At 48.3% G+C, this 17146-nt stretch overlaps 1 protein-coding gene across 1 annotated transcript in view; it reads left to right on the forward strand.

Annotated features, from left to right (window-relative positions):
* Positions 1-706: 706 nt before the first annotated feature.
* The window catches only part of CHCHD6 (coiled-coil-helix-coiled-coil-helix domain containing 6), a 107514-nt gene continuing 91074 nt past the window's right edge, over positions 707-17146 (forward strand). The window contains exons 1-4 of the mRNA XM_080625464.1: positions 707-817; positions 1402-1540; positions 2646-2715; positions 4675-4807. Of these exons, the coding sequence (XP_080481590.1) occupies positions 731-817; positions 1402-1540; positions 2646-2715; positions 4675-4807 (429 nt within the window). The 5' untranslated portion in view covers positions 707-730. The remainder of the gene's footprint in view (positions 818-1401; positions 1541-2645; positions 2716-4674; positions 4808-17146) is intronic.

Consider the following 17146-nt stretch of genomic DNA (forward strand, 5'->3'; position numbering starts at 1 on the left):
AAATACAGAATAAATGTATATTTTTGTTTGTAAAATAAAGAAATAAAATTAAGTTTGGCATAAATGGCCATGCTTTCTTTGTCAGATGCTCTGGATTCTGGAGAAAAGTGACCTTTGAGGTTTGGTTTTTACATCTGTGAACAAATATGGGAGATGATAATGGAACAACGCTGTCCTTGGGTCAGGGATGGATCCTTGCCTTCTTGGAGGGCTATTGTAGGGCAGCAGATGGCTGATTGACTCCTGGTTGCTGCTCTTGGGCATGTCCGGCGGCAGCGGTGTTGCTATAGGGTCTCTTCGCTATAGGGTCTCCACTGTCACGTGGAAGCTGAAATTGACGGTTGCTGGTTGCTTGTTCCGGGCTCTGGAACGAGCGGTGGTGTCCGGACGCTGATGGCCGCGGAGGAGCCGCTCAGCCTGCGGGCAGTGCCTGCTGCCCCATGGGCTCTCCCTGTTGGGGTGCCCGGGCTGAGCCTCGTCCCTTGTGCAATGACCCCTCCGGAGCCCCCCGCGGGAGCCCCGCCATGCCCGCGTCCCACCGCGCCCTGCGCACGGCAGCCGGCGGACTACAACCCCCAGCCTGCCCCGCGGCTCGCCGCCAGCACCGCGCCGCGCTATTGGCCGCCCCGCAGCCTTCCGCCAATGGGGCGCGGGTATGTTGGCAGGTGCGCAAGGGGAGAGGCGCCGGTCGCAACGGCAGCGCGGTGTGGGGGGGGCCGCCCTGCCGGTGATGGGGGGCAGCGAGAGCAGCCAGAGCAGGAAGGTGTCCTTCGGGCTGGACGAGCGGCAGCAAGTGCGGGTGCTGCAGGGCATCAGGGTGAGCCGGGGCGCGGGATGGAGGGCAGGGAGCCGGGCTGAGGGCGGCTCTGCTGCGGGGATGCGGTGAAGGGGACAGCAGCAAGGAGGAGGGAGGAAGAGCGGGGCTGGGGAGGCGACGGGTGAGTGGGAGCGATGGGAAGGGGCTGAGTGCATGAGCAGGGACACACCAGCCCTTTATCGCCCTTTCAAGCCGCTCTCAACCCTCTCTCCCTCCGCACGGCTTAAGGACCCCTTGTGCTTGATGCTGAAGGCATTGCCTGGCTCAGAGCATCCAGAAGGAGACACCTCTGCCCTTGGTAACGACACCGAGAACCTGGGTGCACGCAGCAATGTGTGCCTGTGCAGGGCCATGAGAGGTTGTGGGATCAGGGGGGTTTCTAAGAGGGGTAAAATGGGAAGTCAACATCCCATCTTTCCATGGGTTGTCCTATCCCATCCTTCCAAGGATTGGAGGGATGGTGTTGAAATGGGGTAAGTGGCAAAGCAGGAGCATGGGAACCGAACTATGGGAGGCTTTGGTGGTGAAATAGACGCACCCTGAGCGGGCCTGGTTGGTTTTGTTCCCGTGCTCGTACGTTTCAGCTCTCTGAAGATGTAGTGAACAGGATGAAGGAATCCCCGCAGAGCAAAAGGGATGCCCAGAGACCGCCTCGTGCACCCAGTGCCGCAGCTCAGCCCTCGCCACCGCCAGCAGCAGAAGAGAACCCCAAACCTCCTGCAGGTATTGTCAGTCCCTGCGTCACCTTGGGGCTGTTTGTAGGGCTTACACAGTCATAGAATCCCAGCCTGGTTTGGGTTGGAAGGGACCTTAAAGCTCATCCAGTTCCATCCCTCTGCCACGGGCAGGGACCCCTTCCACTGGAGCAGCTTGCTCCAAGCCCCTGTGTCCAACCTGGCCTTGAACACTGCCAGGGATGGGGCAGCCACAGCTTCTCTGGGCACCCTGTGCCAGCGCCTCAGCACCCTCCCAGGGAAGAGCTTCTGCCTAAGAGCTCAGCTCAGTCTCCCCTCTGGCAGGTTAAAGCCATTCCCCTTGTCCCATCGCTACAGGCCCTGCAATGAACAAGGCAGAACTTCTGTATTTAATCTTTCGTTCCTGGCAAGCTGCCTCGTCTCCATTGCGTGCCCAGGAGTGCGTTGTGGACGGGTGGGGGAAATACAGGTTTTTGTTCTTGGAAAGAAGCTCCCAGGGAAGGATGGGCTGTCTGAGCACAGCGTGGCAAGCGGGTGAGAACTTGGTTTCTGAACTTGTCTTTACAGGTCAGAAAACTGATTTCTCGTGGGTCCCAGGTACACTTTGTTGATAGGTTATCGATGTGGGTTTGTTTAAGGCATCCAGAGTAACCTGAACTTGGGGAACCAGGCTTTTGCTTTATGTTTGCTGGTAGCCTACATCTTTCCTGAAAGTGGGTCTTATGGATGGCCTGAACGCCATCAAATAACCTCATCTCCACTTGTGGGATCCTTTGTAATCATGAGGAAAGCAAGAGGTCAAGGGGAAGACTTACTGGAGCGAGAGGAAGGAAATGGAAAGTAGATCTGAACCCATGCTTATGTTTCAATATAAACCAGGGTTTGAGGAGTTAACCTCCTTGCCTAGAAGCTTCTGTAGCATGTCTTGCTCAGTGTGCCTGGTGAAGACAATGCCGTCAGTGCCTCTTTGGTTCATAATGGAAACTTATACTTTCTAGAGACTTTTCCGGGTGGTGTTGTTTTCTCTTGATGGGGTAACCCTCACGTATGAAATCCTCATCAAACCATTTATGATGTGATGAAGGGCTGTGTTTTGTACTACAGCTCTCACAGGTTTCTATCCTTCTTTCTAGGAAGCCAGCCGCCAGTGGCAAGTGACTCTGGTCAGGATGCTTCTGCTGCAAAGCAGGAACTGCACAGGAGGTGAGGTGAAGCTGTTGAACAATAGTTAAACTCCATTTGCTCTCTGTTTTGCCGCAGTCCAAGCACAGTGACTGTACATGTTAATGCCAGTGAATCTCCTTTGAAGCCTTTTTCAGCTATGGGCCATGGAACACAGTTTTTTAGGGAAGCCACCCCTTAGCCAAAAAGAGCAGTCGAGGGAGCTGGGGGCAACTGGGTGGTGTTTGGAGAAACAGGGAGGACCAATGTAATGAGTTGGTAACTATAGGAAACTTGTGTGTGATGTGCATTGCAAGACTTCAGCAAAGCATTTGACACAGTCTCCCACAGCATCCTCATAGCTAAATTGAGGAAGTGTGGCCTGGATGATCAGATAGTGAGATGGACTGCGAACTGGCCGAAGGAGAGAAGCCAGAGAGTTGTAGTCTATGGGGCGGAGTCCAGTTGGAGGCCTGTATCTAGTGGAGTGCCTCAAGGGTCAGTACTGGGACCAGTATTATTTAATATATTCATCAATGATTTAGATGAGGGAATTGAGTGTACTGTCAGCAAGTTTGCTGATGACACTAAGCTGGGAGGAGTGGCTGACACGCCAGAAGGCTGTGCTGCCATCCAGCGAGACCTGGACAGGCTGGAGAGTTGGGCAGGGAGAAACTTGATGAAATATAACAAGGGAAAGTGTAGAGTCCTGCATCTGGGCAGGAACAACCCCAGGTTCCAGTATAGGTTGGGGAACGACCTGTTAGAGAGCAGTGTAGGGGAGAGGGACCTGGGGGTCCTAGTGGACAGCAGGATGACCATGAGCCAACACTGTGCCCTTGTGGCCAAGAAGGCCAATGGCATCCTGGGGTGTATTAGAAGGGGGGTGGTCAGTAGGTCGAGAGAGGTCCTCCTTCCCCTCTACTCTGCCCTGGTGAGACCGCATCTGGAATATTGTGTCCAGTTCTGGGCCCCTCAGTTCAAGAAGGACAGGGACCTGCTGGAGAGAGTCCAGTGCAGGGCAACTAAGATGATGAAGGGAGTGAAGCATCTCCCTTATGAGGAAAGGCTGAGGGAGCTGGGTCTCTATAGTTTGGAGAAGAGGAGACTGCGGGGGGACCTTATTAGTGTATATAAATATATAAAGGGGGAGTGTCACGAGGATGGAGCCAGGCTCTTCTCAGTGGCAAACAATGATAGGACAAGGGGTAATGGGTACAAACTGGAACACAAGAGGTTCCACTTAAACTTGAGAAGAAACTTCTTCTCAGTGAGGGTGACGGAACACTGGAACAGGCTGCCCAGGGAGGTTGTGGAGTCTCCTTCTCTGGAGACATTCAAGACCCGCCTGGACACATTCCTGTGTAACCTTATCCAGGTGTTCCTGCTCCGGCAGGGGGATTGGACTAGATGATCTTTTGAGGTCCCTTCCAATCTCTAACATACTGTGATACTGTGATACCAGTACGGCATGAACTTGAATACAGCTGCCTTTTGTGGCTCAACTGAAGGAGTCTGTGTGTGATGCTTGCCTTAGGGGTTTTGGAATCTCAAACATGGTAATTGATTTAATCCAGTTTACACCTAAAATAATCAGATCCATCTTATGTCTCTGATTGTTCCTCCTCCTTTTGCTAGACTGGATGTCTAAGGACCTTGGCAAGCTGGAGGCATGGGAGAGGAGAGCCTGAGGGAACTGCATTGGCTTAGTTTGGTGAAGAAATGGGACCTAATTGTTGTTTTCCACTTCCTAAAACAGTAAAGTAGAGGCAGTGCTCTCACAGATGCACACAGGGGGCAAGGGACACAAATCACAGCAAGGAGGTTCTGCCTGGCTATAGGGTGACCCCTGACACTCAGTGAGTGCAGTGAAGCACTCCATCAATCTCTCTTTGCTTGCATATGGGGTTTCCAAGGCTTCCATCACACAAGCTAAGCCATGACACTGTTGCCAGAAGCCTCCTGATCACTTACTCTCTGTTTGCTTTGGTGCTCATACAGGTACGAGCAAGAGCAGGCGCTGGTCCAGGAGGAGCTGCTCCGGCTGGCCAAAAGAGAGAAGGAAGCAGCCATTGCTGCCCTTCAGCAGGAGAGAGTCAATGCTCGTGAAGAGAGGCAGAGAGTAGCCCAGATGGTGAGTAACAAAACCATGTTTCCATGCAGGACAGGCTAAAGGATCTCTGCTTGAGCAGATTCATTACGTGTCACTTGGGTGATGAGCTTAGAAACTTCGATTTGTGCTGGAACACTCGTCACCTCCTCATTCCATTCATCGCTTCACGTCTGGCTTACACTGTAGCTGGCAGGCTGCACTTGCAGCATGTCATGCAGTGATGCTAAGGCCAAGCTTGCAGGGAAAGGCATGAGCAATGGCTCCTGGGTTGTTGTTGGTGCTTAATGTGCACATGATAGTACTTTAGGTTGTTTTATGTCGTAACGTTACTGTGGCAGCGGTGTTCTGCCTGTAAACAAGGCAGAGTCTTGCTGGAGCTGCCACTTCACTGACCTGCAGTAGTGTGAGGTGTTGGGGTGTGACACTGAGGTGGGGCTCTGCTTGCCACAGTGAGATCAAACGTCCCCCATTTAGACTGGAATGTTGGAACTTCATTGAGAGAGCTGGACTAATTCTCTGTGCCTGGTACGTACTGAAAGGATGGTTTAGGGAGAGGACAAACTTCAGTAATGATGGTCTTTATTGTGTTCCTCCATCCTCCTGATCTGTTGCATGCACTTGATTTAAATTAAGAGTCCTTTGAGGATGTTTTCTCTGTATGTATTTCCCACCTGTATTACACTTGCAACGTCTGTTCTGGGGTTTGGAGGCCTCTTCAGCAAGAGGCTGTATTTTCAACCTCAGGACATTGTCCTGAATTTACAGACCTGAAATTGCCTCCCATGTGTTGGTTTGCGGGTTTGGACCCGTTGGTGCTTTTTGACTCCCTGATAACGTTTGTGTGTGGTTGGATTGGGAGTTTCTGAACCTGTTCTGGATATAACCTGGGCATGGCTGCTGCATTGTGGGAAATTCGCTCTTGGCAGCCTGTATCCTGACCACAGGAAGGTGGAGGATTGCTGAGCTTTGGGATAGTGATGTCTGAGGCAGGTGACTGCGTTCCTCTGCATAGGACGTGTGGGTCAGCAGATGCAGCATTAACTCTCTTTCCACTAGAAAGAGAATATTCTCTTTATGAATGCAGTTAATGGACTTTGGTAAAGGAGGGAGGGAGAAGCTGATGCTTTATTGTCCCATCTAAAGATGTGGCCTGGCTTAGTAGTAGAGCTCTGTCCTCCTGCAGTGAGGTGTGGAGTAACCCTGGAGAACTGTGGCTGGCGAAGTCAGGCAGTGCTTGTGAAGTCCTCTAAAAGGAATTGGAACCTGGCTGCTGACATACAAAACCTCTTCTGTTACCTGAGTTAGCTTTTAACCCTGCAGCGTCACATACCCAGATACTGCACACTTGATGCTCTGCGAAGATCTGATCAGCTTCTCCTTGTGTAACCCATAAAAGATAAACAGTGGCCATGGAGTGTTAACCCAGGACGCGATGCAAGAATGAGAAACTGTTAAATTTTATTGCTTTTAAACTACCTCTTGATCAGTCATAAATCCAGGATCCTTAAAAATGGAATAGTCTGGCCTGTCCTTGCAGAGATGGGGTCAAAGCCATTGTCTGTTGGCTGCCTGATGCCTTCCTAAGCACGAGCTGTTTCTGTCAGCCTTTTAAATTATTGGGATCCCTATCAGACCTGCTTTATCTCAGCTGTGGTTTCCTTTTGGGCATGGTCACCCTGTAGTATTGACTCAGTCCTACTCAAATCTTATCTGTCGTTTGTCTTCCAGTGTTGTTTTCTACCCTCATTTGGAATAAGGCTTGAACGTGTTTCTTGGTTGGTCTGCTTTTTAGCCCTAGCATATGGGGCAGATAATGATGTGAGCTGCTCTTTCATCTCTTCTGTGTCATTCTTCTCTTTCAGGTAGGAGATAATAGTGGAACTCCAGGAACCTGGTGCTGGTCCAGGTGCAGATGGCATTGGAAATTAGCTACTTAAAGGGAGCAATTCCCAGGTGATGGTTGTTGTCACTTAATGGGGAAGCCAGAAAACAGTGGGGCAACTCCCATGAAAGAAAGAACTGAGTAACTTGCTTCTAGCAGTGCTTGCTTTAGTGAGGACTGAAAATCATGCCAAGGCCAATTAGAAAGGTTTGCTTTACTAATTTCCTTATTTGATATTTGCAGTAAGATCTTGAGCTGTGCTCTGAACATCTCAATAGCTTGGTGATCTGTAGCTTTCTCCTGTACAGTTGTCTCCAGTGGTGCTGCCATATTTTCCTATAACCTCCCCATTCGCAGACCATAAATCCAGGTGTGATGGCTGCATTTTGGAATGATTTCATTTTGATTGTGCTGCACAGCACTTGTCATTTAATCATGAGTTCCAGCCTCTGACTTTTCCTATTGGCAGTGTTGCTCTGAAGCAGTCTCGTCATATAGTGCGCATTCCTGAAGAGAGTGTGGCCAGAGCTAACCTTCGGTAGGGAACCTGCTTTCCGCTTCTGGGGCCAAATGCTTCCTCATTTATGGGGTAATGTGCAGGTTAAAACCTGTTGTTGTTTTGGTGGTTTATGTGTTGGTTTGGTTTGCTCTTGAAGTGGTTCATTTGTTACAAGAGGGATTTGGAGTTAAGTAGCTATGTCCTGTTCTACATTTTGGTCTTGATCTCCCTGGGATTTTCCTGCCTTTGAACAAGGGACTTGGCTTCTAGGTAAGTTTTGAGTAAAACTCCTTAAAGTTTTAGTTTAAGCAGCAAACCAGCTCTGAGTACAAACAGTGCAGCATTTGCTTTGCCTATGGCTTTTGCTTAGCCAGAGGGGACTGACTCACGTGGATGCTGAGCTGCTGCAGAACAGCCCTCACCAATTGCTCTTAGAGCTGCAGTGCTTGTTTGTGCAGGCTCATGGTGCTGACTGGACTCTGAATAATTTAATGCCTTAGGTACCTCCAGCACAACAAGGATCATGTGGACAGTACTTCACAGCAGGGCTTGGAGTGTTTAGCTAATGCCTGGAGCATGCCTTGAGTCCCATGTGAAATGCCCAAGAATTAATACAGCTTCCTTGAAAGCCTTAGTTCCAGCACAAGGAACTTCCCAAGGTGCCACAGTCAGGTTATTTAATTGCTTCCCTGTGTTGTGAATGGTCTCACCTCTCCCCAGCACCAGGAATCTTTCCTTTTTCATTTCCAGTTAATCAAAACCTCTCAATGTCTCACTTCTTTTGGCTTTCTTTTTTCCCCCTGTCTTCTTCCCAACAAAGGAAACTTTGCAAGCAAAGCTGCTCTTTCTTCTTCTGCCTTTGTAATCTCCTCTGGCTGAGCAGCATGTGCAGCAGATGCATCACGGGCCTCTTGGAGCTGGTGACTTGCTGCCTGATGGCTTTTGAGACAAATCAATGTGGAATGGGGCTGGATAAAAGCTGGAGCTGGAGGGGGGGTTAATAAACGCGATTAAGCGAAGACATCTCATTACTACTCTAGAAAGGGAGGATTAGAACTTAGAAAATAGGAGGATCTCATTTAGGGGCCATGTGCTCCTGTGTTATCAGGACAGAGGGAGAGCAAATAGAATAAATGAAATTAATACTTTGGCAAGAAGCATTACCCGGACTTGAGAATTGAACTAATATGATTTGTGCAAAGCCCTCAAGTTCTTATCTCCCCATTGAATACCGTGAGGACAATGGCTTTGCCAGAGTTATTGACCCAAAGTCCTCCTCTTCCTTCTCACTTTGAGAGAATGAATTCCGAAATGGGGCAGCGCTAGGACAAACTTTGCACTGCGATGAGCTTTTCCAGACAAGGCCAATGGGCACTGGTTGCTGTGTGAGCACAGACACAGAATTCCTAAGTGGGAAGTATTTCTTCAGCCATCAATGATGGATGCTCACTGTTCCCATGGCTCCTGGCGATGCCCTGCTCGCTGTCACGCTGCTGGCAACCTTGCTTTCTGGTGGCTCCAGTGTTGTGCTGTTGGGATGAGTGCGGTCTGGAATATAAGCATGGAAGGGAATACTTACAGGGATTTAGGGTCTCTCTCTGGTTGCTGCAGTAGCTGATACTAATTGGTCATAGACTGTCGGATTCTTTCTTGCTCCTCAGATCCTCTCACTCATTGTTCATTCAGGAGAGAAGAGCTGAAGGAGGAAGCATGACTGGGAATGCCTTTGATCAAGGCAGTGGGGTTTGATACTGGTGTCACCTTCCGAATGGGGGATTCTGAACTGTTGGGCTTTGCCTGTGGCATCCTTCGGACACCTCCACCTTGCTTTAATGTGCACTGGTCTGTTGATGGTTTAACTGGTGTGTTTCTACTCCATTTCACAGCGTGTGGAGCTGAAATTGCTGAAAGCAATATAAAAAGCCCACTTACAGGTTGATGTAATGGAGGAGCATTTTGGTGGTAGTAAGGCAGTGCTCAGGTGAAGTAGGGATCCCTTTCTGGCCCTGTTGGGGTGGAGGAATGATCCAGTTGGCCCATTCATGGCCAGTTTTTGTTAGGCTTCTGGTCACTGATGAAGCTTCATCAGTATATTTATTCAGTACATTAATATCAGTACAGCATCAGCTGTAGATGCAGCTGAGCTGCTACTGAAGATGTCTGTAGAGATAAACATGCTTTTAGCTTTGCTAATGCTTTAATTTACCTGGCGGTAAGCTGGGGATCAGCTTCATCCCGGCAGATTAACCACAGGTGAGCATCTCTAGATTAGACTGGGGTTTGTTTGTGGGTAATCTCCTATCGTTGTAACAAGCTGCAGTGGCTGCCTGGGGTCCAGTAAGTACCATGGGTTTGAAACTGGTAGCAGTGGAGTGAGAGTGTTCTGGAGGTCAGGCCTCTGTTGTCAAAGCTTGTCTCCTTTTCCCCTCTATTTATCTGAGTTGGTGCAATAGAAGCTGTTGTCTCTGAGAGCTTCGTGTTGTGGTTTGGCTATTGCTCACATCAGGGCTGGTTTTGTAGCTCCTGTTTGCTCTGTAGCTCCCTAAACCCCCTCCTCTTTCCCAAGCTGCAAGCCTGTGCAGGAGATAGGTTGGCTCCGGGAGGAGACGTTGCCAGCACAAATTGTGGGTTTAGGATTTAGTACACTGTCATTTCTGTAAATATTTCTTGATTGAAGTTTGTGGGGGAAGCAGAAAACATTGATTTAAATCAGGAAGTATGGAAGCTTGTTTTAAATAACAGTGCGAGATGAGGGAAAAGCCCAGTCAGTTCTTCTTCTCCAAGTTTGATTCCCATTGATGTTACAGTGCATGCAACAAGCGTCTGCAGGTGCTTACTGCAGGAGTGACACCTTTGCAGATGAGTTAGCAAGCAACTGGTGCTTTAGTTAGTAGAGCACCAGTTCCTGCATGGGCTGTGTGTGCCACCACTTGTGCCTCCTGCTGAGCCCTGGCCCTGCTATTAGCAGAGCATTCCCATGCTGCGTGTGGAGCAGTCGCCCACCTCAGTGCATGGAACCAGCTGGGATGCTCCAGCTAGGGTAGTGGGGGGGGTGCCTTTCTTTGGCTGGAGTTGCAATGCAGTTGGTTTGCATTGCCCTCACTAGCTGAATAAAACTGCTTTTAAATGTGTGGATACGAATGGAAAGATGTGGGGATTTTTTGGTTTTAAGCCTTTATTACAAAATGTTGCGAGCTGTTGATAGGGAGATTTAAATATCCAGGCTGAGCAGCTTCAGACCTTGTTCCTTTTGTCCCTCTCATTCTTGCTCTCTAAGCTAAGAGATACTTGTCTAGGCTTTCCTTTGAAGAAAATGTATTATAGAATGTCCCTGCCCATGGCAGGGGGGTTGGAACTAGATGATCTTAAGGTCTTTTTCAACCCTAACTGTTCTATGATTCTATGATAATCCCAGCCTGGTTTGGATTGAAGGGACCTTAAAGTTCATCCAGCTCCAACCCCTGCCACGGGCAGGGACCCCTTCCACTGGAGCAGCTTGCTCCAAGCCCCTGTGTCCAACCTGGCCTTGAACACTGCCAGGGATGGGGCAGCCACAGCTTCTCTGGGCACCCTGTGCCAGCGCCTCAGCACCCTCACAGGGAAGAGCTTCTGCCTAAGAGCTCATCTCAGTCTCCCCTCTGGCAGGTTCAAGCCATTCCCCTTGGCCTGTCCCTACAGGCCCTTGTCCCAAGCCCCTCTCCAGGTTTCCTGCAGCCCCTTTAGGCACTGGAGCTGCTCTAGGGTATCTCCAGGCTGAATCTCAGCTTGTCTCCAGAGCAGAGCTGCTCCAGCACCTCTATTAATGTGTGCAGTCTTCATAGTTATTCTATAGTCTCTGGCCAGAGCATTCCTCCTTTCCCCCCAGTTGGGTTCCTCTTTGGCTGTTACCTTCTATTATAGAAGTGGGTGCTTTTCTGCAATGAAGGAGTTGCTTCTTTTCATGAAACCATCAGGCATGTAAGGGATCCCTATGGGAAGCGGTCTTCCAGTACTAAATGGTAGACTTTGGAAAGGTTGGCATTAAACTGAAGCTTGGTGTGGTAAGGATCTACATCCTTCTGCCTCCAGCAAGCCAATAACTTCCTGTCTCCGGAGCATCAGGGAGGTCTAAATTTAACTAAAGCAATTTAGGAGAATGTGTACTGCAATGAACCCAGACAGTGAAAACCAAGGCAAAGCAGAAGAAACCCTCCTCTGTCTCCAGCCCCTCTGGAGGGAAGACAGGGCTGTTATCTGGCTGAGGGTAAGATGCTCCTTATTTTCCTTGCTGCTGCTGCTCTGATTTGTCAAACATTTATAGCGTTTTCTAATAACTTCCAGTTTCCTCAGCTCCTCTTTTATCTCCTGCTGAAGGTTAATTTGTGTTTGGAGAGTTTTGCAGATTTCAGCAGCTGATGGTTGTTGGAGCTTCGTTTCTGTAGTCTCTTGGGCTAAGGGACCTTATCACAAGGTTGGCCTCTTAAATCCTGCAGCTACAACAAATTGAAGCTGGCCCTGGTGCTGCCCACCTCCCTGTCTTGCCTCAGGTCTCCTCTGCCCCTATTTCATGCTGCTTTTTGGTCTACAAGTTCATCTACTGCACAGAAACTTCTTCCAGACTCGTTTGTTCTGACTTCAGGTTGCTGTAAAGCCATTCCATCATTTAAGCAGCAGAAGAGAAGATGAGCCTTCCTTTTCCCCTACCTGCAGCTACAAAATCCTCAATTCATAAAGAAAGAAGGGAACAACATGTTGATATTTTCCCATGATAGGACAAGGGGTAATGGGTTCGAAGTTTAGATTGGATATAAGGAGGAAGCTCTTTACTGTGAGGGTGGTGAGGCACTGGAATGGGTTGCCCAGGGAAGCTGTGAACGCTCCATCCTTGGCGGTGTTCAAGGCCAGGTTGGACAGAGCCTTGGGTGCCATGGTTTAGTGTGAGGTGTCCCTGCCCATGGCAGGGGGGTTGGAACTGGAAGGTCCTTTCCAACCCACACTATTCTATGATTCTATGAATGCTCCAGCAAAGTTATTGCTGCATCTTTTTACTGCACTGACTCCTGTGGAGTGGTAGAATTCTGCTCTTAGTTCTGCAGCTGATTTTGGGGGCATAACCAGCAGATTTGGTAACGCAGTGGGAGTTCAGCCTTTCCTATGAGCCAGTGATAGTCAAATGTGGAGTGGATTGTGCTATGAGGTTGTCAGGTGGAAAGGCTGAGTGTGTTAGAAGAAGGTAGCTTGGTTAAACTTTGTTTTTGGATTATGACTTTGCTTGTCTGTGTTTGGAGTATTTGGGATGTTACATCCATCTAACTTAGTGTTTGGTGACAGCTTTCCGCTGCGCCCTGTTCCCTGTCACAGAAATGACAGTGTTTAAATCTTGAATCAATGATCTTTGATCACTGAGAATTTTCTTGATGGCTCTGACTGGGAAGTGTTACTTAAAAAGAGCAAGATTGTGAATGGAAAGGGCTAACATAAGAGCTGGGAAATAACTTTGCGGTGAATGGCACGCACTGATTGCTCTTACGCTCTCATGATGGGAATGTGAGGTGGGTGACCCTACCACAGGCTGTCATTTCTGTTATATTCCCTAAATGCCATGAGAACTGGCTATGGTGCTTCTGCCACCTTTCCTTGGAACCGTAACAGGTATGTGTGCCTTGATGTGATCCTCGCTGACAACTGAGGGTGGTAAAGAAGATACCTGAGACGGGCAGAGTGTTCTGCAGCAGGTGGTGGGGTGAGGGAGAATCATTCTGGGTTTCATAAGAAGGGGTGACAAGTGGCATAATGAAATAGCCGTTTTAATAAGATAGATACAATAGATTGTAAACTCAGAGTCATCTTCCAGTGCATGGTGTGATGGGACAAATCAAAATAAGCACTGATGTGATTTATTTCTCACCTTAGAGAAAAGCTAAAGCAGGTTGATACTTCCCTGAGCAAGCAGAGAAGCTGTGGCTGCCCCGTTCAGGTTGGACAGGGCTTGGAGCAAGCTGCTCTAGTGGAAGGTGTCCCTGCCCGTGGCAGGGGGTTGGAACTGGATGAGCTTTAAGGTCCCTTCAACCTAAACCTGTCTGTGATTCTTCAATACGAAGAGCTAATTTCACTGTGGCTTTTTCCACTTTGTTTATTCCCTCTACTACAATTAAGCATCCTCAAACCTGCTCCTGTTTGCTGAAGCAGTTTATTTCCAGTCTTGTTTGCTTCCTTCTCCCTCCCCCTTTGTCTCTTTTCTCCCCCCAAACTGCAGCCTTTGCTCCCACCACCTCTCCTCAGTGGTGTTATCGGTGCATGTGCAGCGGCTGAGATTGCAGATGCCACCGTTCACCGGGATTCTGAGCATCAGACAATGTTTTACACGGCGTCCCATTCTCTAGCTGCCTGGTTGGACATGATGTTGGTACCTTATCTTCATGCTGACACACACTGGACATTAATAGAAATACATTGCTGAGGCACACGTGTGGAATTTCAAGCAGCCTTTCGAGCTGTGCTTTAGATAGTCTATTGTGTGCTTAACCTCTGCAAGAGGGTTTGATGAGGTGCACAACGTTAACTCTTGGGCACCTGGCTGGACTCTTAGAGTTGCTTGTTACCGTCAGCATAATACCCTCCTAATTGCATGCTGCTTATCTAATGTGGACTTTCAGGATTTTCCAACCTATATTTCCATGACCAGTGTTCCTTCTTAAAGCAAATTTTGAGGGAAGAAATAGCTGTGTGGATTGCGTGTGGGGAAGAGGTAGGAAACGCGTGCCGCAGAGGGAACCGAGCTGCCAGCACCCGCGTTTGGCTTCGGCTGAAGTCTGTCCCTGAACTATTTTTGTCTCTGTGATTGTGTTACATCAACTGAAAAAAATGACCTGGATGCAATTGCTGCTGTTTGCTGGGAATTCCTCCTGCTTTTGGAGCACAGAGATTTTATTGTTTCCTTTGTGCTCTATCCGTGTACTTTCTCTGCTTGTTTGTTACGACCATCTGCAATTACCTATATTATTTATGAGAGCTGAGTAAAACATGATGGAAAGTAGCTTCTTAAAAGGGGCTTTACTGAGGGAGAGGAAATGAGCTGATGACTTTCTCTTTGATTTTGAGACAATGAAAATAGAACACCTGCAAGCTCAGGAGGGAGGGAAGGAATTAGAGAATGAGCTGCCTTTCCTTTTCCTGGCTGCGTGTTACACTGGGGCTTTAGAGCCTTTTTAGCCTTGAAGACTTTGTGATAATGGGCAAAGTTGAAGGATGATGCGGTAGGAGCAGGGGGTAAAAATTGATCAAACAGACAGATAGAGCAGAGCTATGTATAATTACTGTCCAAAAGAAAGAGCTCCAGAGTTTAATACCTGCGTGAATAGTACATTAGACTGAGGCTACATTTGTTAAATAACCAGTGCTCTTCCAACTAGGACTCAGAGCTTGCCATACACATTCACTGGATCTGCAGCCTAATCCTTTTGCCATGGAAAGAGTGGTTCATTGTCTTCAAGCTCCTTTCTTTTTCCAAGCACATAAGCTTGTATCTCTTCCCTCTCCTTTCCCCTTCTGTTCAGCCTCTAAGCAGGATGGATTTGCTCCTCAGTGTTACCTGGCTATAGCTGTGGTTGGCAACAGCAACCTAAAACTGTGACTCTCCTCTGTAGCTTCCCAGCTTTCAATACACAAATGGTTCCTTGCTAAAGCTGTTCTTTTCCCAGCTGAGGACCTGAGCAAGTGGTCATCTTTGTATCATCAAGTGATATGTTCTCCTGGCTTAACAGCTAGATGTGAATAAAGAGACATTGGGAATAAGAGTGTGCTTAAAACCCCCACAAAACCTACAACAAAACCAACCCAAAACCCAACAAATCCCCACAAAGGAACCCCAAGCCAAAAATCTCCCAAATCACATCATCAGTTGCAAATAAACATGTGTGGTTCTTAAATCCTCTTCCCTGTTTTTTCAAGGTAAAAGGATTTTGTTTCAGGTATAGAACTTGGGGAAGCAGGAGAGCTTCAAGCTGCAAAGCCAGCTGTGCTTTTCAAGGTAATGAACATCAAGCCAGGCTGTAGTTTTCCCTCTCTTGCAGAGCTGCCCCTCGGGCAGTCTGCCTTTCCCTATTCAGGGCTCTGCATCTTGCAGTGTGAGTTCTCTGAGCTCTGTGCTGCTGAAGGTTATCGGAGGTCTGGTGAAGACCTCCCTGCCTGTGATTTCCTGTATCCAACAGCCTGCAGAAAGAGGTGGTTCTCTGGCCAGGTAAGGATTAGACACTGTTCCCTTGGTGGTAGTGGAAGTGGGATGTGTCAACTCCTTATCCCATGGCTGTTCAAAACCTGGCGCTTGGACACTCTGCCCTAGTTCCAGTTGTGATGAAGGACTAAGCACAACCTTGAAGCTGTTGCCAGCCACTTGTATCTTCTTCTCTTTAGAACAGTTTGGAAGTAGTTAATCCAGTTTAATGCATTTGGGGTATGAATAAGAGTTTTGATTGTGATTAATCTCGATAGAGTCTCAGTTTGTGCCCAAAGTTACTGAGGACCATTAGCCCTGCTCCTGCTCCACTAATGTCATTCTGCCATAGCAGCCTTATTTTCTGGGGTTAATAAGGAATGTTAAGGCACCTGGAGGGAAAGGAGCTCTAATGGTCTTAGCTGCCATTTCCTCTATGTAGATGGGACCAGTGTGGCTGATAAATACTTCACTGCCTCAGGCCTTGCAAATGCAGGCTGCTCCCTTAGGAAAGAAAGCAGTTCAAGGGGTACCAGGGGTGTTTTTCAGCTGGGATTGAAGTGGAAAGACAGATTTCCTCAGCACAGTCTCACTGAAGTGCATCTGAACCCCTCTTTATTTCAGTGTTTCACTGCCAGGTATCTTGGGGAGCAGGTAATGGTGGAATGTGCATTTTCATACTACTTGTGCAGGCAGAATTTTGCCTTGTTGTTTGCCCACGTTCAGAAGTTACATCTGCTTTCTGCGCAAGACATGTCTCACTGGGCATCCTTAAGCTGCAGTGAAAACTCGCATCTCTGTAGGAATGACTAATAAACTTTCATGTCATTAGAGTAATTTGAGGTGGTTGTTGCTGGTTGCCCAGCAGATGTTGCTGTTGAGCTTGGTTAGGCTTCACTCTACAGTTCAGCAAGTCATTTGCCTATTTTAAGAGCTATGATGCAGACTGATTTGGAACTAAGTCTCCTGCTTAATAATTCGTGTCATCTACGGGTAAGTCAATATATTGTCCAGAGGCTTAAGGAACATCTTGTGCACACGTGTATGTAAATAAATAAGTGATGCTAGGATGCCTTATCAGACCTATGCGTTACATTTTCACTTCATTATTGTCTCTGAACTGTTATGAAAACTTGCCCTTTCATTAGCAAAGCAGTCTGAATGTGCTTATTCTGTAACTGGTTTTGAGGGGGGAACTTGTTGGCTTTTCAAGTGAACCTTTAAAATGCAATGGTGCGAATGGAGTCCAGTAAACAATCCATAACCAGCGTATCCTCATTAATACCCCTTTGAGTTTAGGATCTGGGAAGATCTATTCCCTGCCTTGTGCAGAACTTGGGAGATGAGTTCTGTATCTTATTTGGGGTCAGAAGCACGGCTCAGCCCGCGGCTGCTCTGGGTGCTGATCTTGCAGGCTCTGCTGCTCAGTTCTCTGGGATGCGATTCCAGCTGTGGTACTCCTGATTTTGGAACTAAGGGGGTTTAATGGGCATCTCTGTTGCACGCCAGTGATGATGCCTTCGCTGAGCTCATCCTTTCCTGCGGTGCGAGCACGTTGGGAGCAGCAGTGAGTGCTTCCTGAAGGTGGCAGTGAAGGGACACCCATGAGGACTCCTTCCCGAGGCTGGCTTGGGAGCTGCTGAGCCCTCGCATTGCTTGCATACCACAGCAACAGCTCCAAGGTTTTGCTTATTTGTTTTCATTCTGACTCTGCTTCTCCAGGAGTTACCATAATGTTTCTCAGGACGAGTTCACCCTTAGTTTTTGAAGTTCCTTGGTTTATATAGG

Source organism: Psittacula echo (genome assembly GCF_963264785.1).
Source record: "Psittacula echo genome assembly, chromosome: 9".
Lineage (NCBI taxonomy): Eukaryota > Metazoa > Chordata > Aves > Psittaciformes > Psittacidae > Psittacula > Psittacula echo.